The 22,446-nt window shown below is 43.5% G+C and overlaps 1 protein-coding gene and 15 non-coding genes across 16 annotated transcripts; 4 read left to right on the top strand and 12 right to left on the bottom strand.

The window, feature by feature from the left end:
• Window positions 1–209: 209 nt before the first annotated feature.
• trnae-uuc (transfer RNA glutamic acid (anticodon UUC)) lies at window positions 210–281 on the bottom strand. Its single transcript has one exon. It is a non-coding gene; the product is annotated as a tRNA-Glu (tRNA).
• Window positions 282–755: 474 nt separating this feature from the next.
• Window positions 756–828, bottom strand: trnar-acg (transfer RNA arginine (anticodon ACG)). The gene has a single exon. It is a non-coding gene; the product is annotated as a tRNA-Arg (tRNA).
• A 630-nt stretch (window positions 829–1,458) lies between these two features.
• On the top strand, window positions 1,459–1,530 carry trnae-cuc (transfer RNA glutamic acid (anticodon CUC)). Its single transcript has one exon. It is a non-coding gene; the product is annotated as a tRNA-Glu (tRNA).
• Window positions 1,531–1,795: 265 nt separating this feature from the next.
• Window positions 1,796–1,867, bottom strand: trnae-uuc (transfer RNA glutamic acid (anticodon UUC)). Its single transcript has one exon. It is a non-coding gene; the product is annotated as a tRNA-Glu (tRNA).
• Window positions 1,868–2,341: 474 nt separating this feature from the next.
• On the bottom strand, window positions 2,342–2,414 carry trnar-acg (transfer RNA arginine (anticodon ACG)). Its single transcript has one exon. It is a non-coding gene; the product is annotated as a tRNA-Arg (tRNA).
• Window positions 2,415–3,044: 630 nt separating this feature from the next.
• trnae-cuc (transfer RNA glutamic acid (anticodon CUC)) lies at window positions 3,045–3,116 on the top strand. Its single transcript has one exon. It is a non-coding gene; the product is annotated as a tRNA-Glu (tRNA).
• A 265-nt stretch (window positions 3,117–3,381) lies between these two features.
• trnae-uuc (transfer RNA glutamic acid (anticodon UUC)) lies at window positions 3,382–3,453 on the bottom strand. The gene has a single exon. It is a non-coding gene; the product is annotated as a tRNA-Glu (tRNA).
• Window positions 3,454–3,928: 475 nt separating this feature from the next.
• trnar-acg (transfer RNA arginine (anticodon ACG)) lies at window positions 3,929–4,001 on the bottom strand. Its single transcript has one exon. It is a non-coding gene; the product is annotated as a tRNA-Arg (tRNA).
• A 967-nt stretch (window positions 4,002–4,968) lies between these two features.
• On the bottom strand, window positions 4,969–5,040 carry trnae-uuc (transfer RNA glutamic acid (anticodon UUC)). Its single transcript has one exon. It is a non-coding gene; the product is annotated as a tRNA-Glu (tRNA).
• Window positions 5,041–6,217: 1,177 nt separating this feature from the next.
• trnae-cuc (transfer RNA glutamic acid (anticodon CUC)) lies at window positions 6,218–6,289 on the top strand. Its single transcript has one exon. It is a non-coding gene; the product is annotated as a tRNA-Glu (tRNA).
• A 265-nt stretch (window positions 6,290–6,554) lies between these two features.
• Window positions 6,555–6,626, bottom strand: trnae-uuc (transfer RNA glutamic acid (anticodon UUC)). The gene has a single exon. It is a non-coding gene; the product is annotated as a tRNA-Glu (tRNA).
• A 474-nt stretch (window positions 6,627–7,100) lies between these two features.
• trnar-acg (transfer RNA arginine (anticodon ACG)) lies at window positions 7,101–7,173 on the bottom strand. The gene has a single exon. It is a non-coding gene; the product is annotated as a tRNA-Arg (tRNA).
• A 630-nt stretch (window positions 7,174–7,803) lies between these two features.
• trnae-cuc (transfer RNA glutamic acid (anticodon CUC)) lies at window positions 7,804–7,875 on the top strand. Its single transcript has one exon. It is a non-coding gene; the product is annotated as a tRNA-Glu (tRNA).
• Window positions 7,876–8,140: 265 nt separating this feature from the next.
• On the bottom strand, window positions 8,141–8,212 carry trnae-uuc (transfer RNA glutamic acid (anticodon UUC)). The gene has a single exon. It is a non-coding gene; the product is annotated as a tRNA-Glu (tRNA).
• A 477-nt stretch (window positions 8,213–8,689) lies between these two features.
• trnar-acg (transfer RNA arginine (anticodon ACG)) lies at window positions 8,690–8,762 on the bottom strand. The gene has a single exon. It is a non-coding gene; the product is annotated as a tRNA-Arg (tRNA).
• A 12,306-nt stretch (window positions 8,763–21,068) lies between these two features.
• Window positions 21,069–22,376, bottom strand: LOC137058879 (uncharacterized protein F54H12.2-like). The gene has a single exon (XM_067432378.1). It carries the CDS (start codon window positions 22,374–22,376, stop codon window positions 21,069–21,071), a length of 1,308 nt encoding a protein of 435 aa, XP_067288479.1.
• Between the last annotated feature and the right edge of the window lie 70 nt (window positions 22,377–22,446).

Here is a 22,446-nt window from a genome sequence, read left to right as displayed (position 1 = left end):
CCTTCGAGCCGGAGTCGAACCAGCGACCTAAGGATTGCCAACATTCCACCTACAGTCCTCCGCTCTACCAGCTGAGCTATCGAAGGTATGCAGGGAAAGAAAAGAACCTTATCCTATCAGGTTGCTGCAGCTCCACTGCTGGCTAAAAGCGATTCAGGAATAGACAGAAGCGCTGGCTGTTCGATAAGGGGAGCAAAGACAAGCCAAACTTCCCATACCGGGAGTCGAACCCGGGCTGCCTGGGTGAAAACCAGGAATCCTGACCGCTAGACCATATGGGAAAGCCCGCAAACGCCGGTCAGGCTTGTGTGCCATTTTTCATGCGTGTGGCCAGTACAAGGGCAGGGTTATGTTAGGCCCTTTGGCATTCAGTGTGTGACCGTCGCCTTTAAGAATATGGCAATGTTCCGAAGGGATTGTTTACTGAATTCACTTGTACCAGACTCGATGGAGGGAGATGTCATTTGTCTCTCCCAGGGGGTGCAGCTCTCTCCCATTCTTGTGTTCGCATAAAAAGATACTATAAACTGGTCATTAAAGCAAGGTCCCCGTGACAGTGCTTATGCAATGCATTTGAAAGCACGCACGGTATTGTATGGTAGGCGCTATCTAGCTGACAAAACGGCCTATGGTTGGACTGTCAGTTTACAAGAAAAAAAAACTAACCATTCCAATACCAATAGTCAAAAACTACGGGCTAATAAAACAAGCTAATAAAACTGCTGTAGGCTGATAGCGAAGCAAAAGAGGCAGATCGAGCCAGCCAGGAGTCGAACCTAGAATCTTCTGATCCGTAGTCAGACGCGTTATCCATTGCGCCACTGGCCCACCAGTGAGGCGCCCTGGTGTTTACACGCATCTTGGTGGTGTTCGCCTGGAGCGGGGCCTGTCGCAACATCAACTTTTTCTCATGCCATTAACAGGCCTGGAGCCAACGTAAGGAAGCGCTCCGATGAGGGGTCTGCTATGAAAAGCTTGAAGACGGAGGCGTCACATGTTAGGGATCTCTGTCTTCCTGGCGTGGCTAACGTAGCTGGGTAGCAAATTACTTTAAAACAGTGCAAGGCTGGCCGCTCAAAAAGCCAGGCATACCTCAGAGACGACGACACTCTGTGCTATGCGCTCTGTCAACCTCGAGCTCCTTCGCCAGATGCTCTGCAGAAGAAGGGCTGAAAACAAAAAGCGGAGTGAGTCAGGCACCTCTTGGCACTGAGAGCACGGCTGGGCTCTCCTTGTTGTCTTTTGCAAGCTGCTTTGATTGAATTGCAAGTTGCGGTGTTGTTAGGATGTTCTCACGGAGCATGTGACAGTTTCTCAGTGGAAGAACTGTGATCCAGGGTCAGAGACTCTCTCCTCTCCAAGAGGAAAAGGCTAGCCTTAGCGGTTTTGCTTGAGAAATTGCAGCAAAATCTGGTAGAGGCCCACAGGCAGGCTTGAGGAGACAGGCTGAACAGCCCTTCCCTGGTGGTCTAGTGGTTAGGATTCGGCGCTCTCACCGCCGCGGCCCGGGTTCGATTCCCGGTCAGGGAACGTTCCTTTTGCCCTCCAGCGCGACCAAGAAAATGTTTGAGTGTGAAAAGTGACCTCCTTCGAGCCGGAGTCGAACCAGCGACCTAAGGATTGCCAACAGTCCACCTACAGTCCTCCGCTCTACCAGCTGAGCTATCGAAGGTATGCAGGGAAAGAGAAGAACCTCAACCTATCAGGTTGCTGCAGCTCCACTGCTGGCTAAAAGCGATTCAGTAATAGACAGAAGCTCTGGCTGTTCGATAAGGGGAGCAAAGACAAGCCAAACTTCCCATACCGGGAGTCGAACCCGGGCCGCCTGGGTGAAAACCAGGAATCCTGACCGCTAGACCATATGGGAAAGCCCGCAAACGCCGGTCAGGCTTGTGTGCCATTTTTCATGCGTGTGGCCAGTACAAGGGCAGGGTTATGTTAGGCCCTTTGGCATTCAGTGTGTGACCGTCGCCTTTAAGAATATGGCAATGTTCCGAAGGGATTGTTTACTGAATTCACTTGTACCAGACTCGATGGAGGGAGATGTCATTTGTCTCTCCCAGGGGGTGCAGCTCTCTCCCATTCTTGTGTTCGCATAAAAAGATACTATAAACTGGTCATTAAAGCAAGGTCCCCGTGACAGTGCTTATGCGATGCATTTGAAAGCACGCACGGTATTGTATGGTAGGCGCTATCTAGCTGACAAAACGGCCTTTGGTTGGACTGTCAGTTTACAAGAAAAAAAAACTAACCATTCCAATACCAATAGTCAAAAACTATGGGCTAATAAAACAAGCTAATAAAACTGCTGTAGGCTGATAGCGAAGCAAAAGAGGCAGATCGAGCCAGCCAGGAGTCGAACCTAGAATCTTCTGATCCGTAGTCAGACGCGTTATCCATTGCGCCACTGGCCCACCGGTGAGGCGCCCTGGTGTTTACACGCTCCTTGGTGGTGTTTGCCTGGAGCGGGGCCTGTCGGAACATCAACTTTTTCTCATTCCATTAACAGGCCTGGAGCCAACGTAAGGAAGCGCTCCGATGAGGGGTCTGCTATGAAAAGCTTGAAGACGGAGGCGTCACATATTAGGGATCTCTGTCTTCCTGGCGTGGCTAACGTAGCTGGGTAGCAAATTACTTTAAAACAGTGCAAGGCTGGCCGCTCAAAAAGCCAGGCATACCTCAGAGACGACGACACTCTGTGCTATGCGCTCTGTCAACCTGGAGCTCCTTCGCCAGATGCTCTGCAGAAGAAGGGCTGAAAACAAAAAGCGGAGTGAGTCAGTCACCTCTTGGCACTGAGAGCACGGCTGGGCTCTCCTTGTTGTCTTTTGCAAGCTGCTTTGATTGAATTGCAAGTTGCGATGTTGTTAGGATGTTCTCACAGAGCATGTGACAGTTTCTCAGTGGAAGAACTGTGATCCAGGGTCAGAGACTCTCTCCTCTCCAAGAGGAAAAGGCTAGCCTTAGCGGTTTTGCTTGAGAAATTGCAGCAAAATCTGGTAGAGGCCCACAGGCAGGCTTGAGGAGACAGGCTTAACAGCCCTTCCCTGGTGGTCTAGTGGTTAGGATTCGGCGCTCTCACCGCCGCGGCCCGGGTTCGATTCCCGGTCAGGGAACGTTCCTTTTGCCCTCCAGCGCGGCCAAGAAAATGTTTGAGTGTGAAAAGTGACCTCCTTCGAGCCGGAGTCGAACCAGCGACCTAAGGATTGCCAACGTTCCACCTACAGTCCTCCGCTCTACCAGCTGAGCTATCGAAGGTATGCAGGGAAAGAGAAGAACCTCAACCTATCAGGTTGCTGCAGCTCCACTGCTGGCTAAAAGCGATTCAGTAATAGACAGAAGCTCTGGCTGTTCGATAAGGGGAGCAAAGACAAGCCAAACTTCCCATACCGGGAGTCGAACCCGGGCCGCCTGGGTGAAAACCAGGAATCCTGACCGCTAGACCATATGGGAAAGCCCGCAAACGCCGGTCAGGCTTGTGTGCCATTTTTCATGCGTGTGGCCAGTACAAGGGCAGGGTTATGTTAGGCCCTTTGGCATTCAGTGTGTGACCGTCGCCTTTAAGAATATGGCAATGTTCCGAAGGGATTGTTTACTGAATTCACTTGTACCAGACTCGATGGAGGGAGATGTCATTTGTCTCTCCCAGGGGGTGCAGCTCTCTCCCATTCTTGTGTTCGCATAAAAAGATACTATAAACTGGTCATTAAAGCAAGGTCCCCGTGACAGTGCTTATGCGATGCATTTGAAAGCACGCACGGTATTGTATGGTAGGTGCTATCTAGCTGACAAAACGGCCTATGGTTGGACTGTCAGTTTACAAGAAAAAAAAAACTAACCATTCCAATACCAATAGTCAAAAACTATAGGCTAATAAAACAAACTAATAAAACTGCTGTAGGCTGATAGCGTAGCAAAAGAGGCAGATCGAGCCAGCCAGGAGTCGAACCTAGAATCTTCTGATCCGTAGTCAGACGCGTTATCCATTGCGCCACTGGCCCACCGGTCAGGCGCCCTGGTGTTTACACGCATCTTGGTGGTGTTCGCCTGGAGCGGGGCCTGTCACAACATCAACTTTTTCTCATGCCATTAACAGGCCTGGAGCCAACGTAAGGAAGCGCTCCGATGAGGGTTTTGCTATGAAAAGCTTGAAGACGGAGGCGTCACATGTTAGGGATCTCTGTCTTCCTGGCGTGGCTAACGTAGCTGGGTAGCAAATTACTTTAAAACAGTGCAAGGCTGGCCGCTCAAAAAACCAGGCATACCTCAGAGACGACGACACTCTGTGCTACGCGCTCTGTCAACCTCGAGCTCCTTCGCCAGATGCTCTGCAGAAGAAGGGCTGAAAACAAAAAGCGGAGTGAGTCAGGCACCTCTTGGCACTGAGAGCACGGCTGGGCTCTCCTTGTTGTCTTTTGCAAGCTGCTTTGATTGAATTGCAAGTTGCGGTGTTGTTAGGATGTTCTCACGGAGCATGTGACAGTTTCTCAGTGGAAGAACTGTGATCCAGGGTCAGAGACTCTCTCCTCTCCAAGAGGAAAAGGCTAGCCTTAGCGGTTTTGCTTGAGAAATTGCAGCAAAATCTGGTAGAGGCCCACAGGCAGGCTTGAGGAGACAGGCTGAACAGCCCTTCCCTGGTGGTCTAGTGGTTAGGATTCTGCGCTCTCACCGCCGCGGCCCGGGTTCGATTCCTGGTCAGGGAAAGTTCCTTTTGCCCTCCAGCGCTGCCAAGAAAATGTTTGAGTGTGAAAAGTGACCTCCTTCGAGCCGGAGTCGAACCAGCGACCTAAGGATTGCCAATGGTCCACCTACAGTCCTACGCTCTACCAGCTGAGCTATCGAAGGTATGCAGGAAAAGAGAAGAACCTCAACCTATCAGGTTGCTGCAGCTCCACTGCTGGCTAAAAGCGATTCAGTAATAGACAGAAGCTCTGGCTGTTCGATAAGGGGAGCAAAGACAAGCCAAACTTCCCATACCGGGAGTCGAACCCGGGCCGCCTGGGTGAAAACCAGGAATCCTGACCGCTAGACCATATGGGAAAGCCCGCAAACGCCGGTCAGGCTTGTGTGCCATTTTTCATGCGTGTGGCCAGTACAAGGGCAGGGTTATGTTAGGCCCTTTGGCATTCAGTGTGTGACCGTCGCCTTTAAGAATATGGCAATGTTCCGAAGGGATTGTTTACTGAATTCACTTGTACCAGACTCGATGGAGGGAGATGTCATTTGTCTCTCCCAGGGGGTGCAGCTCTCTCCCATTCTTGTGTTCGCATAAAAAGATACTATAAACTGGTCATTAAAGCAAGGTCCCCGTGACAGTGCTTATGCGATGCATTTGAAAGCACGCACGGTATTGTATGGTAGGCGCTATCTAGCTGACAAAACGGCCTATGGTTGGACTGTCAGTTTACAAGAAAAAAAAACTAACCATTCCAATACCAATAGTCAAAAACTATGGGCTAATAAAACAAGCTAATAAAACTGCTGTAGGCTGATAGCGAAGCAAAAGAGGCAGATCGAGCCAGCCAGGAGTCGAACCTAGAATCTTCTGATACGTAGTCAGACGCGTTATCCATTGCGCCACTGGCCGACCGGTGAGGCGCCCTGGTGTTTACACGCATCTTGGTGGTGTTCGCCTGGAGCGGGGCCTGTCGCAACATCAACTTTTTCTCATGCCATTAACAGGCCTGGAGCCAACGTAAGGAAGTGCTCCGATGAGGGGTCTGCTATGAAAAGCTTGAAGACGGAGGCGTCACATGTTAGGGATCTCTGTCTTCCTGGCGTGGCTAACGTAGCTGGGTAGCAAATTACTTTAAAACAGTGCAAGGCTGGCCGCTAAAAAAGCCAGGCATACCTCAGAGACGACGACACTCTGTGCTATGCGCTCTGTCAACCTCGAGCTCCTTCGCCAGATGCTCTGCAGAAGAAGGGCTGAAAACAAAAAGCGGAGTGAGTCAGGCACCTCTTGGCACTGAGAGCACGGCTGGGCTCTCCTTGTTGTCTTTTGCAAGCTGCTTTGATTGAATTGCAAGTTGCGGTGTTGTTAGGATGTTCTCACGGAGCATGTGACAGTTTCTCAGTGGAAGAACTGTGATCCAGGGTCAGAGACTCTCTCCTCTCCAAGAGGAAAAGGCTAGCCTTAGCGGTTTTGCTTGAGAAATTGCAGCAAAATCTGGTAGAGGCCCACAGGCAGGCTTGAGGAGACAGGCTGAACAGCCCTTCCCTGGTGGTCTAGTGGTTAGGATTCGGCGCTCTCACCGCCGCGGCCCGGGTTCGATTCCCGGTCAGGGAACGTTCCTTTTGCCCTCCAGCGCGGCCAAGAAAATGTTTGAGTGTGAAAAGTGACCTCTTTCGAGCCGGAGTCGAACCAGCGACCTAAGGATTGCCAACAGTCCACCTACAGTCCTCCGCTCTACCAGCTGAGCTATCGAAGGTATGCAGGGAAAGAGAAGAACCTCAACCTATCAGGTTGCTGCAGCTCCACTGCTGGCTAAAAGCGATTCAGTAATAGACAGAAGCTCTGGCTGTTCGATAAGGGGAGCAAAGACAAGCCAAACTTCCCATACCGGGAGTCGAACCCGGGCCGCCTGGGTGAAAACCAGGAATCCTGACCGCTAGACCATATGGGAAAGCCCGCAAACGCCGGTCAGGCTTGTGTGCCATTTTTCATGCGTGTGGCCAGTACAAGGGCAGGGTTATGTTAGGCCCTTTGGCATTCAGTGTGTGACCGTCGCCTTTAAGAATATGGCAATGTTCCGAAGGGATTGTTTACTGAATTCACTTGTACCAGACTCGATGGAGGGAGATGTCATTTGTCTCTCCCAGGGGGTGCAGCTCTCTCCCATTCTTGTGTTCGCATAAAAAGATACTATAAACTGGTCATTAAAGCAAGGTCCCCGTGACAGTGCTTATGCGATGCATTTGAAAGCACGCACGGTATTGTATGGTAGGCGCTATCTAGCTGACAAAACGGCCTATGGTTGGACTGTCAGTTTACAAGAAAAAAAAACTAACCATTCCAATACCAATAGTCAAAAACTATGGGCTAATAAAACAAGCTAATAAAACTGCTGTAGGCTGATAGCGAAGCAAAAGAGGCAGATCGAGCCAGCCAGGAGTCGAACCTAGAATCTTCTGATCCGTAGTCAGACGCGTTATCCATTGCGCCACTGGCCCACCGGTCAGGCGCCCTGGTGTTTACACGCATCTTGGTGGTGTTCGCCTGGAGCGGGGCCTGTCGCAACATCAACTTTTTCTCATGCCATTAACAGGCCTGGAGCCAACGTAAGGAAGCGCTCCGATGAGGGGTCTGCTATGAAAAGCTTGAAGACGGAGGCGTCACATGTTAGGGATCTCTGTCTTCCTGGCGTGGCTAACGTAGCTGGGTAGCAAATTACTTTAAAACAGTGCAAGGCTGGCCGCTCAAAAAACCAGGCATACCTCAGAGACGACGACACTCTGTGCTATGCGCTCTGTCAACCTCGAGCTCCTTCGCCAGATGCTCTGCAGAAGAAGGGCTGAAAACAAAAAGCGGAGTGAGTCAGGCACCTCTTGGCACTGAGAGCACGGCTGGGCTCTCCTTGTTGTCTTTTGCAAGCTGCTTTGATTGAATTGCAAGTTGCGATGTTGTTAGGATGTTCTCACAGAGCATGTGACAGTTTCTCAGTGGAAGAACTGTGATCCAGGGTCAGAGACTCTCTCCTCTCCAAGAGGAAAAGGCTAGCCTTAGCGGTTTTGCTTGAGAAATTGCAGCAAAATCTGGTAGAGGCCCACAGGCAGGCTTGAGGAGACAGGCTGAACAGCCCTTCCCTGGTGGTCTAGTGGTTAGGATTCGGCGCTCTCACCGCCGCGGCCCGGGTTCGATTCCCGGTCAGGGAACGTTCCTTTTGCCCTCCAGCGCGGCCAAGAAAATGTTTGTGTGTGAAAAGTGACCTCCTTCGAGCCGGAGTCGAACCAGCGACCTAAGGATTGCCAACGTTCCACCTACAGTCCTCCGCTCTACCAGCTGAGCTATCGAAGGTATGCAGGGAAAGAGAAGAACCTCAACCTATCAGGTTGCTGCAGCTCCACTGCTGGCTAAATGCGATTCAGTAATAGACAGAAGCTCTGGCTGTTCGATAAGGGGAGCAAAGACAAGCCAAACTTCCCATACCGGGAGTCGAACCCGGGCCACCTGGGTGAAAACCAGGAATCCTGACCGCTAGACCATATGGGAAAGCCCGCAAATGCCGGTCAGGCTTGTGTGCCATTTTTCATGCGTGTGGCCAGTACAAGGGCAGGGTTATGTTAGGCCCTTTGGCATTCAGTGTGTGACCGTCGCCTTTAAGAATATGGCAATGTTCCGAAGGGATTGTTTACTGAATTCACTTGTACCAGACTCGATGGAGGGAGATGTCATTTGTCTCTCCCAGGGGGTGCAGCTCTCTCCCATTCTTGTGTTCGCATAAAAAGATACTATAAACTGGTCATTAAAGCAAGGTCCCCGTGACAGTGCTTATGCGATGCATTTGAAAGCACGCACGGTATTGTATGGTAGGTGCTATCTAGCTGACAAAACGGCCTATGGTTGGACTGTCAGTTTACAAGAAAAAAAAAAAACTAACCATTCCAATACCAATAGTCAAAAACTATGGGCTAATAAAACAAACTAATAAAACTGCTGTAGGCTGATAGCGAAGCAAACGAGGCAGATCGAGCCAGCCAGGAGTAGAACCTAGAATCTTCTGATCCGTAGTCAGACGCGTTATCCATTGCGCCACTGGCCCACCGGTCAGGCACCCTGGTGTTTACACGCATCTTGGTGGTGTTCGTCTGGAGCGGGGCCTGTCGCAACATCAACTTTTTCTCATGCCATTAACAGGCCTGGAGCCAACGTAAGGAAGCGCTCTGATGAGGGGTCTGCTATGAAAAGCTTGAAGTAGTTCATATACTACGGCAAGTGTCAAAAATGATTGATGGTGACCTTTGACCTACCACGCCCCCTTCGTTCCCCTCCCCCCACGGACCACCCAGGTTGTTCCCCTCCCCCACCGACCACCCAAGTTGTCGTCACCTTTGACCTTATGTATACTCTGGGGGTCAATATGAACTTTGAGGTTAAATGTTTGAAATTCCGGTGATGACTTCTGACCTGTGATTGTTTTCGGTAGTGATCAAATGAAAGACTGATGGTTTTGAACTTTGACTCTGCAATTTGAGCTGTGATTTCAGGGAGGTCCAGACCACGTGAGGGGTGCTTTTGCATTCCATGGCAAGTGAATAAGATTGTATAGGCCAATATGCCTTGTCTCTCTTTCTGACACACACACACACACACACACACACACACACACACACACACACACACACACACACACACATACACACACACACACACACGAAATTGGTTTTATAAAGGGAAATGCATTTCTATTTTAAATGTACTGGAAACAAAATATATATTATTTATAATACCATTTATTTTACTAAAATATAAAACAACTTTCAGAGAGCGGACAAAAACTGAGGCTGTATATACATTCATGTACATACATTAGATGTTTTACAAGAGAAAAACAAACATTATTTTACTAAAATGTGCTGAAACATGACGAATCAAATATTGTTTCAGAGCGCGGACAAAAGTGGTACTTTTACATCCATGTACATTAAATTAATGTATTACAAAGAAAAAATACAGGTTGTACAGTTGAAAATCATTCTCTCCCTCTCACTGACCAAGACACCAACACTCACACGCAGGGAGGTGTCAGCCACAGCAGACGGGGGAAGTAGCATTCTATGGACAAGACAAAGTCTAAGACTTCAGAAATGCTTGTTTCAGTCAAAGCATTATATGGCCACAGTCTATGTAAGGCTTTAACTTTAAAATTCAACATATTTTCACAACAGTTTAAATATGTTCTTTTAAAATGAAACGTTTTAAATAAATTCATATTTTTCATCTAACAGTTGTATTCATTTAGATGATTACATTCATTATGGATACAGACACCTGTATAAAGAAATACAACCCTTTATAAATGGTTTTATAAAGCTTAAACCTAAAGTCTATCAATTACACCGTTTGTTCCATTTTACTTTAACATTTATACAAAACCTTCAAGCAAGATTTTAAATACATCTTTATATATGGTTTTAGATCAAATATCTTTGACAACAACATTGCTTTTAGTCTAGGAAAATCATCAAACTCAATAACAATGATAAACCCATCACTAAAATTCACTGAAACATTGTGAATATTTATAAACATTACAAATATTGATTCTATATACATTTTGTGTACAAAAGTGGTCCTTTTACATACATGTATATTGAATGAATATATTACAAAGAAAAAATACAGTTAAAGTTGAAAATCATTCTCTCCCTCTCACTGACCAAGACACCAACACTCACACCCAGGGAGGTGAGCATCCCAAACAAAAGAGAATTCAGAAAAATATTTTCCCACGCTAATGTGGCGACACGTACACATCTGGGTAAACACATCGTAAATTAGTTACGGGTAAAAAACAAAAAACAAAAGCAGTTTATTTGCTTATTTGGACCAAACACATGTGAGAAAAGACAGACCAAATGACTTATACCCCGTATTGTTATTTGTTCATCGGTAAAAATACCTCATCCATCATTTGAAGTCTCCTACTGTCGTTCTCACTGTTGATTTTAAAAGAGACGGCTATCCTTTACTTAGGTAATGGTATAGGCGCGCAAACAAACAGTTGTTTTGCTTAGTCAATTGAGCTCGCGATGGTTAAAACACATGTCTTTCTGCCAGATCAAGAAACACATGTACGTTCACATTGGTTTAAACGTGGAGCTCTGCTTCCATCTAGTGGACATAGTTGAAATACGTCTAATACGTCTATCATCAATTAGATGAAATCTATGAAACATCGATAAGCAAATTAACTATATAATTGAACTGGTTCTATCTATCTATCTATCTATCTATCTATCTATCTATCTATCTATCTATCTATCTATCTATCTATCTATCTATCTATCTATCTATCTATCTATCTATCATCGTCTTATTTCATATTATAGTACTAATCTAACATATACGATAAATACAACGCTTATTCACTTCAGCAATTTTCTTTTAAAATAAAGCAATAATTTCAATACATCGCTACTACACTTTCTTCAGTTTTATAGATAATTGTTTACAGATGTTTTGAGACCCTCCTTCAGACCTCGGGGGTGGGCTGTCAGAAGTGTATTTAAACGGAGGTGTCATGAAGCTCTGACAAACCAATCTGCAAAGCTCAACTCTGTCGCTTTTTTTCCTGCCTAGACATGTCTGCAAACGGTAAGTCTGATTATTTTTATATGATAGGCTTACTCTGATTATTTTATATAATGTTTGCTTGTGACTCTTAATAGTAGGCCTACGACTGATTTGCTCAACATCTGTCTGGCAATGTTAATTTACCTCTGGTAATATACAACTGTCTTGAAACAGGACCTAGGCCTACTAGTTACTTTTATATATGTTCTATTATTCTATTATAATTCTAGTATTGTCTTAACGCTCCTTGTCGATATTGTTAGTTTAAATACCATGGTTTTTCTATGTATTTGTTGTTTACTGATCGGTGATTAAATAGGCCTATGATATGTTCTAACGTTAGATGTTTAATCATTTGTGAATAAACATGGTTTTACAAGCTATTTCGAGCAACCAGGCTTAATTTTGTCCTAGCGGTTATGGTCTACTAGGCTACATGGCCAAACTGTCCAACCATCTATTTTTATTTCACATTTCCATTATTCTTAACTGATGTTTGTAGACTACGTAAAATATGTTCGTTGTAGTCAGGCTATTCTCTCCGGCAGAGGTCGCCACAGTCTGTTTCATTTTGTAAAATGACATTGCTATAGGTATTACTAAAACTATCATATGTTTTATCTGTAATCAAACAGTTGTTTATCACTATTATTGACTGCGCACATGTAATAGTTGCTTTATATTTCTACATTTCCACTATTGATATGCAAGGCTGATTGGATGTGGATTAAGGTTGTTTCGATGGATGGTTATACAACCGTTTCATTTTAATATTATTTATATACCGTATTTTGTTTTATTCATGAAATAACTGCTTAACATGTCTATGTAATTATACATGCAATGTAATTATACATGGTTATTTCACCTCCAGAGGACGCCATTTTTTATATTCTGTTTTAATTTAAAAAATATATCCATGATCGCTGTCTGGTTATAGGCCTACTATTGCTATTTGACATAGTTAGCTCGGTGCTATTATTTCTTATTTCACTCTCATCTATTGATTTGGTTTCAGTCAAATTGATATATTGTAAGAGCTGTCTTTATTTGCCATATAATGACGGTCTAGGTTAAGGTTTTCTGGTTATACATGTATCGTCTGTTCTAATCCGTAGATATCAGCGATTTTTTATTTTTATTTTTTACTATATGCACAGACTAATTGTGATATAAGATGCTATTCTATAATGTTTTAAAACGTTATTACATTAAATCTTTTGAATCGTTTGAACTGTTTTTAATCGCTGGTTTGAACTGTTTGAATCGTTGTTTTGAACTGTTTGAATCTTTTGAATTGCTGGGTTGAACTGTTTGAATCTTTTGAATTGCTGGGTTGAACTGTTTGAATCTTTTGAATGGCTGTTTGAACTGTTTGAATCTTTTGAATCGCTGGTTTGAATTGTTTGAATCTTTTGAATCGCTGGTTTGAACTGTTTGAATCTTTTGAATCGCTGGGTTGAACTGTTTGAATCTTTTGAATCGCTGGGTTGAATTGTTTGAATCGCTGGTTTAACTCTTATTACTTACAATTTATGTAAACCTATTGAAATGTAACAGATCTATCTGCCTCTAGGTACAAACATCGAACTGATTGCATTTGATTCAATTGACTTTTGTGAGTACCGCTTACTATCTTTTTTATTTGGTACATGGTAAATGGAAAATTATAAATGTCTACATTGGCTTTTATTTTACAGTGTCAGCTCCTACATTTGATATGGGGGACTCAAAAACCGGTAAATATACATTTTATGTGATCTTTATCTAAAATCAACTTTGTTTACGTTACATGCTAATTCGAAAATATTTATTTCTATTTAGTTGTTTTAATATTTTAATGCCTATTTTGATTTCCTATTTTGATTTTTTATTTATTTCATTATGATTATTATTTTTTATTTATTTATTTATTTATTTTATTTTTTATTATAATTATAATTTTTTTTTTTTTTTTTTTTTTTTTTTTTTTTTTTTTTTAAATCTATATTTTGCTTCATTTTAAATTTAGAACTGATCGATCTGGTCACACAGCCTGGTTTTGTAGATCTCACGCAAGAAGAGGACGTATGTGATCGTCCGGCCCCCAGCACCAGTGCCATTGGGGCTACATCGAGAATCATCGAACAAACTATATCAGCACAACCGCAAGTTGATGAGTCAATAGATCTCACATCTGACGAGCAGCTGGGTGTCAGTGAGCGTGAACCTCCACAGAAAAAGAGAATCATTGGCATTGCTACCCCAGTCAGGGGTCGTGTGACAGTACTAAATCAAGGTATATGTATATAGCAGCTACATTTATCTTTATACATTTTTAACATTCTTGACAATTTAAGTCTCAATGGTCATCCATTAAATTAAGTTTTTGCTTTTTATTCATTACAGAAAGACGGAGTGCTGACGACTTGTCGAGGTGGTCTGACTCACAGCTAAACGCGTGGGAGCGCGCATCTTGGTCAAGTGAAGACGAGACAACAGTGAGAGGTCGTCAAACACCGTATCCTTTTCACGACACTGATCCAGAAGATAACTCATCAGCTGTAGCAGAAGAAGAAATAGGTGAAGACGCGTCATCAGCTGTAGCAGAAGAAGAAATAGGTGAAGGCGCGTCATCAGAGGTAGCAGAAGAAGAAATTGAAGGAGGTGAAGAACAAGTCGAAGAATCTGAAGAGCCCGTGAATGATGCTGCTCTAATTCAACAATCCATTAATAGACTCGCGATCCTATTTGAAGAGAAACTGAACGTGATAAACAACCGTTTAGATGTGATTGATAGCCGGTTGAATGCTAACAATGCTAATACTATAGAATTAAGAGACAACATAAATCAACATCATCAAATGATTGTCACTGGCTTTGCTGATTTGCACAAAAAATATGATGAAACTAGTAAGGCTATAAAGGAAGCTATACTTGAACAGGGTAGGGATAAAAAAATGATTGTAGATATTCTTTGGGCTTTGCATAAAAAAGGGCAAAGATAGAAGCTGTTTTTGTTTTACACATTTGTGATTTGTAATATCATTTCTTATTGTCTCTCTTTGTTATGATTTTTGTTTTCCTACATATTTGTAAACGTCAGTTTTGTTATACTTCATAATTTTGTTTTCCAATATTGGTTTTGAACTAAATAAATATTAAAAATGGCCAGCGAGAGATGTTTTTGCAGAGACGATGTACATTCCTGTCATCCAGACCATACCCTCCCAGCCCTGTTACAGATTGTCCGTGACATGGATGCTGAAACCCATGACGTTCTGTGCGCTAGATTACAAGAAATTATAAATATGTATCCAGAATCTATAGATATGTATTTTACTGATGATACAACACATCATGGAACTAATTTGAACAGTTTAGAGTTGCTTTTAGACCAATACCCCATTACCAATTTGTCTGAACGATTACAGGAGTTGTTAAATTACTGTATACAGGAAGCGCAACACGGGGGCGGTTTGAATAATGAACCTAGGTCAAAATGTACAGATACCATGTTCTCTACAGGTGACATAGATGCCGAGCAACCATCGACTAGTACCACCACAACCCTAACAGGTAACAACGATGTTGCGCAATCATTATCTACCAACTCTGCCCTCACAACAGGTAATTCACTGTCTGAACAGCCGACTATTAGTAATACTGATAGATCCCCCGCTAGACGCCCAAACATTGAAACGTTGATTCGTCATGGCGGTACTGTAAACGGATATCACGTATTACCGAAACATCGTTTCAACTGTGTACAATTACGTCGTTCCATGAATCTGAGAGAAATTAACTCCACTGATTTGGCTACTTATCACAATTTTTTACACGATACCTTCAGCGATATAGTATCGTTTGCTAGAGATATTGGTGGTGACGGCAGTCTAATCAATTTATCCGTCTCGTCATCATCTTTGAAGTCCCCCATTAATTCCGTTTTAACACCCGGCAATAATTACGACGTTGGGATGTTTCTCGATCAATTTGAAAGAGTTTTACAAAGCGACGATCGGATTTTGTCGGACGACGCTGTCGAGATCGATGCTAGCATAGCTATGAACAGACAAGGTGGTGGGGGACAACGTCGCAAACTCACGTCTACAGCACTTCATCAAGTCATCAAGAAAAAAAAGATGGCGTTATTTGCACCGGTGAATATCTCAAATAAATTATGCTTCTCTATCTGTCTTGCGCATTTTCTCAATCCTCAAACACCCGACAGTGAGTTAGAAAGACTGGCGACTATCATACACAACGATGCAGGCTTCTCTATCCATGATAAAATCGGCCTTGATAACGTGGGGGTGTTCGAAAACCTATTGGGTATCAAAATTGTCATTTTTTACAGAACAAATGCCGGAGCGTTGGAAACATACAAAAACAATGATGAACCCCACCCGAAAACAGTCTGTCTCTATTTGCATGATGATCATTACTATATGATACTGAATTTAACAGCATTCATCGGAGCTCCGTATGTCTGTGAATTCTGCTATAAAGGTTACACAAATCGTAGAAATCACCACTGCAAGCACGTATGCAATGTATGTTATGACAGTGAATGTTACAGAACCCCTAAAAGAACAGTGCATTGTTCCGATTGTCTACGTTTCTGTAAGTCCAGCTACTGTTTCGAGATGCATAAAAAAAACGTTCCAGACCTAGAGTTCGTGCCATGCAATGTTATAAAATATTGCAAACTATGTAACAGACGATACACCATCGCAAGACGCCCACACACATGTGAACCCTCACGCTGTGTACATTGCCATGAGATACTTCCGAGTGGCGCATCTCATCAATGTTTCATACAACCCGTTGAGCGCAAGGCGCTTACCGAAAAATACATATTCTACGATTTCGAAACTCGTTATGAAAACGGTAAACACGTGGCTAATTTCGTATGTGCAATTACTTTTAAAGGTAAGGCATTTGTGGCCGAAGGTCCCGACTGTATTGCACGACTAATCACGCGGTTCAGACAGCCGCGATATAATGGGTACTGTTTCATCGCCCATTACGCGTCCCGATTTGACTCGTTCCTAATTCTGGAGTATTTTTGCAAAGCTGGGTTAACGCTCGATGTCATAATGCAGGGTTGTAAATTGATCTTTATGTATGACGACGAATATGAACAACGTTATATTGACAGCTACGCTTTCATCCCAATGGCTTTGTCTAAGATGCCTGATGCTTTAAACTTATACAGCAGCGGCAAAGGCTATTTTCCACATGTGTTTAACACGGCCGAAAATGATCACTATATAGGCCCCTACCCTGACAAAAAGTACTACAGCTACGATAACATGTCCGACAAGGATAGGGTAAAGTTCGATGCGTGGTACAGTACAACTACAGGTCAACTGTTTGACTTTAAGAAGCAGCTGTATGATTATGGGGTCAACGATGTCGTTTTATTACGCGAAGCATGTATGAAATACCGCGAGGCATTCATAGAATGCACCCAACTTGACCCATTTGCGTTCACGACGTTAGCAAGCTGCAGCATGGGTGTGTTCAAAACGCACTATCTTGACCGTGATACACTGGCTCTAACACATAATAATGCATATGTACGGCAGAGTAAAACTTACTCAAACGCATCGATCGAATGGTTGGAGTTTGTAAAAAAGACTAGGGACGTAGACATTCACCACGCTGTAAATCACGGTGAAGTGTCGATCGGTCGTTACTTTTTAGATGGGTACTACGAACAGGATGGTGTGAAACATGGGTTAGAGTACAACGGGTGTATTCACCATGGGCATTCGTGTCGATTCGAGCCCCACCACAAGCATCCATTGTCGAGAGTACCTTTTAGTGTTCTCAGGAGACAGTTCGATGAAAAGATTGAAATTCTACAGAACTCGTACGGTTTACAAATCGAGGTGCTATGGGAGTGCGAATGGGGCAAACTGAAAAAGACTGATCCTGATGTGATGGAATTTATGAGTACTTATACAGCCCCCGAGAGGTTGAAGCCACGAGACGCTCTGTTTGGAGGACGAACTAATGCTTATAAACTCTATCACAAAACTAATGATGGTGAGAAAATAAGCTACGTAGATTTCACGAGTTTATATCCGTTTTGTCAGGCTAGGAAAAGCTATCCGATCGGTCACCCTCAAATAATTTTCAAAGATTTCGAACCGATCGAAAATTATTACGGATTGATAAAAGCCAAAGTCTATCCGCCCCGCAAATTACTGCATCCGGTTCTCCCTTACAGATGCAACGGGAAACTCATGTTCCCGTTATGCCGTACATGCGCACATGCTCAAAACCAGACGGCTGTCTGTAACCACGATGATGAGGATAGAGCTCTCGATGGTTGTTGGGTCACTCTCGAGCTTTTAAAAGCCATCGAGAAAGGCTATGTAGTAGCTAAAATAGACGAAGTCTGGCACTTTTCACAACAGTCAGACAGTCTGTTTAGTGAATACGTAAAGACATTTTTGCGTTTGAAGCAGCAGGCATCGGGGTATCCGTCGAATGTTATTACAGCCAGTGACAAAGAGTCGTACATTCGCGAGTATTACGAAAAAGAGGGGATTCAACTTGACCCCAACGAGATCACACACAACCCCGCCCAGAGGGCTATCAACAAATTACTCTTGAACAGTTTGTGGGGCCGGTTCTCTATGAGAGAACGGTTACCGCAAACGACACTTGTGAATGACCCCGAACAATTCACCAGAATTGTTTTTGGTGAAACATCCACTGTGTCCTATTTTTCATTTGTCTCGGACGATGTGGCACTTGTCCAACATCTACCTGCGAAAGGAGATGATGTTGAGACTAATGATATTAATGTATTTGTAGGGGCATTTACAACGGCCCATGCCCGACTGGAGTTGTACGAACTCATGGACAAACTCGACGATCGGCTATTATACTCCGACACAGATAGTGTAATTTTCCTGTCTAGGGATGGGGATTGGGACCCGCCTCTTGGGGATCATTTGGGCGAGTTGACGAACGAAATAGATGATGGGGATTATATCACTGAGTTTTGCTCCAGCGGCCCAAAATCTTATGGGTATCGCACCGCCAAAGGTAAAGTATGCATGAAAGCTAAGGGCATAACGCTAAATGCTAAAAATTCCAAAGTTATCTGTTTGGACAGTCTTATTGGTCTGGTTGACAACTATGTGACATCATCGGATGATGCAAAATACATCCTGGCTCATTCTGAAAACATTGTGAGGAATAAAAAGACTCTCACATTGCACAACAAATCAGTCGTTAAAAGGTTTAAGGTTGTGTACAATAAGCGTAGACTTTTGCCTGATTTTACAACTCTCCCTTATGGCTACTGATCTGATGATGCACCGGGGGTCGAGGGAAGCCTCTGATTTTGATTTCAGACTTCAACATCCATTCAGTTGTGTGATAACAGGACCATCGAATTCTGGAAAGTCTTATTTTGTGAAACTTTTGTTGGAAAACAGTATGGATTTTATTTCTAAAAAAATTGAAAACATTGTTTTTTTGTATGATTGTTGGCAACCTCTGTATGATGAATTACTTAAATTGTATGATATTAAATTTGTGGAAGGAATACCACAGAGTCTGAATGATGATTATCTGTTACCCGTCAACAAAGTGAACCTTCTCGTCATCGATGATATGATGCAGCAAGCATCTGGAAACGCCGAGATTGAACGGGTGTTCACTCAATATGTACATCATCGCAATCTTAGTGCTATATATATCACTCAAAATTTATTTGTACAAGGTAAATCGAGCCGTACCATTAGCTTAAATACAAATTACTTAATACTGTTTAAAAACCCCCGGGATGCCAATCAAGTAGCTGTGCTAGGCCGTCAAATGTATCCTGGAAATGCTAAATACTTTATGGAGTGCTATCGAGATGCTACTAGTCAACCTTTCGGTTATTTAATGATAGACTATAAAGCAAAAACACCCGAACAATATCGCCTCAGAACGGATTTGCTTTCTGATCGTCAAGTGGTTTATCTACAGAAAAAAAGAAGAACCTGAACAGCAGAAATGTCCGCCAGACTATGTAAGCATCTGCCTCTGTTAAAACTACTACATAAGGCTACCCCCAAGCAACGGCGACTTATTTTACAATCAGCATCTGACGAACTCATTTTAACATTGTGCGAAGTGGCTCTTAACATCCTCTACGGTACAATCCCAATTAATCAACATCAGTACCGCAAACTGAAAAGGAGAAAAGGCGAAATAAAATTTGTTGCAGACAAAAAAATAGCTATAGCAGCCAAGAAGCAAGTCTTCAACCAGACAGGGGGATTTCTTTTACCGCTCCTAAGCGTAGCAGTCCCATTTATTTCTAGTTTGATAACTTCGGGACGGAGGTGAGGATGGAATATGCTGAGAAAATGTATTTAGTACCACAGCATCAGTTGGAAAACATGAAAACTGGAAATGTTCGTGAGAATATTCAACATGTCGTAGAAAATGATCTGGATAAATCGATAAGAAATATTTTACTAAGGACCGATTTGGATCAGCATGAAAAAGTCAAACTATACACAAACATACTGACCAGATTTTTAACAATCGTTAAGCAAGGTGATCGGGAGACCAACGTTTTAACGCTCTCTTTACCGAATCCTGACCCAAGTCATAAAGATGATTCCCGCTCTTCTGACTCAAAAGACCGCGAAGGTGCAGAAGATGTTGTGGCCGAAGTTCTGAAGAATGTGCCAATGAGGAGCTTGAAAAACACGAAATACATATTAGACAAACTGTCTAAAGCTAAAGGAGTAAGCAGCTGGACCGAGACGGGTGAGTTTGTGTTCAGGGGTAAAGCTATACCTGGGTCCCACATGCTTGATTTACTGAAAAATATCACCGCCCCGAACAAGGTGCGGGATGACCGAAGGCCTCTAGGATGGTCAGAGTTTCTACATGCATTTGCTGAATTAAACATTCCGTTTTCTACCGTACCGAATCATCATGTAAGACATACGATTAATTCTTTGAAGAGTAAACCGGTCACAACGCCTCTGGATCTCGGTCTGCATTCTAAAAAGATTAAAAAAAAACGACGGTCCTCATCTCCACAGTCTGAAGATCTACCATTTAAATCCCCAAATATTGACCGGAGACAGTGGATAGAGTTTTGAGATTTTGTTAATATTAATGTTTATGTGCATTGTTGTGTAATTGAGATTGAAATAAAAGATTCTAAAAGATGATGGTTTGAAAGAGTTTTATTTATAATCACCATAAATACAACATCGATTCTTATACATGGTTCATAGAGGCATTACTAGTCTGCACACAGTGAATACATGGATACATTTTTTCATTACAACCATACGGTCTTAATCTTTTCACAAACAGTGATACCATTTTATCATTTTTAATACAATCATCACCATAGAGCTCCATCACATCATTATAGCCGAACCCCCTGGTTATGTGGTACAGAAAAAACAAACAATGTTGTCCGCACATGTCCGATGATAAATCCTGCACACGTCTGGCAGAATATGCGATGGTTGGGTCATTGATTTCTAGAAAGTTTTTGATGGTTGATGGAAATAGGACGCTGTAAGGCGAATTACCATAACTGTCGAAAAAACAGGCTGGGCCGTGCTCGGTTAAATAAACAGCGGTCCAGTGTTCCCCCGGCAGGTGGGACGGGTCCGTATTAATTATAGTCACCGCTGGTAAGGTCCTTATAGGGCTTATTGGTAGTTGATCGCTGGCTAGAACCCCGATAAAATTTGCGGTGCACATAATTTTGTCCAAGATAGCCGTCAGCTGCACTGTGTTCATTTTAATAGTAATCAACCAGGACCTGTCTGCGGTTAGAGACTTCGATGATACTGTCAAACACGGCATAGACTATTAAATTAATAGTATGCGGTAGAGGGTTTTTGAACCGGGCTTCAAGTCTGATATTGCCGGACTTGACAAGAGATATGTGCTGACCGCAGTCTTCATCAGGTGTGAGATTAAAGGCATAAAGAGCGTATCCATTGAGGAAATCATTCCTATCGATAGATAGGGATTGGTTTTTCAGATGCCTCCCGGATGCCATAACCAGCTGGTAAAATTCACGTACAGCTAGCCCTGCATCAAAGTCGGGCTGTAGGGGCTTGGCAGGGAATTGTTGTCCATCAACATATACCGCTAGGTACTCCAAGTCATAGTGTTTGAAGGCAAAGGGGTTTTTCCTGTAGGAACCTGTGAATGAGTCATTATCGACCATAGCAAGGACTAGAGATTTGGGTAGTGTTCCTAAGAACAAATTTTCTTGATTTGAAACGCGGCTCCCAGCTGGTATGGAGAAATTTTTTAAACATACTCGGTCTATGGGGTACTTAGCGGTAGTCGAGAGCAGAGCTTGCGCATGACCCAGTCTCACGGGTGGAGATACAGACACTTTCTTGACAAACAGGGATGCTGACATGATTTTTAATTTGTAAGCTATATCCCCGGTTTTCATCAGGCAGAATTCGTCTTTACCTCTGATCATACGTATTTTAATGTCAACCCCATTTAACATTAATTTTTCCTGAAAGAAGATATCACTGTGAATAGGGGCCAGCAGCTCAACTGTTTTGCTCTCATTTGTGTATTGAGATCTCTTTCCCAATCCGGTGTTACGCCCCGTGGGGTCGGCAGCGTCCATATGCTCGGATGTATCCTTGTAAAACAATCCTGCTGAGAAAAGTGATTCCAGAGCATCTTTACTGTAATTGATGAGACTCTCGATGATGCACCGGTAAGGATACGTGCTCGAACTCTGTGATATCAAACGGTCACCGAGACTCACATCTACTTGTGAAAATATAGTAGCACCGGGGTAGTTTATTAGACCAACCCTGGCGGTGTCTGGGATGTCATCACCGTTAGGCAACGTGATTTTAAGACGGAGATAGAGCAAGGTGTTATTTAGATCCACATAATCCTCGCCGTTTCCAGGTATATAAAACTCCAATGGAGCGCTGTCCGATATGGCTGATAAAGGGGGTACTTCTACATAGCTGTTTTTCTCAATAACCGTCTGAGTCAGTGGAACTGTAAATAAATCCAACTCAGACTTGATACATTCCCCCGACATGCGATGCAGTAATGCCATGTTAGAAAATGGTTTTTATGGATCTCCTGACCGACAGGTTTCGTCTTACAGACTTCTTACGCTTTCTGCG

This window comes from Pseudorasbora parva, chromosome 22 (assembly GCF_024679245.1).
Source record: "Pseudorasbora parva isolate DD20220531a chromosome 22, ASM2467924v1, whole genome shotgun sequence".
NCBI lineage: Eukaryota > Metazoa > Chordata > Actinopteri > Cypriniformes > Gobionidae > Pseudorasbora > Pseudorasbora parva.
The sequence above is the reverse complement of the archived record's forward strand: the minus strand, read 5'-3'. Positions and strand labels throughout refer to the sequence as shown.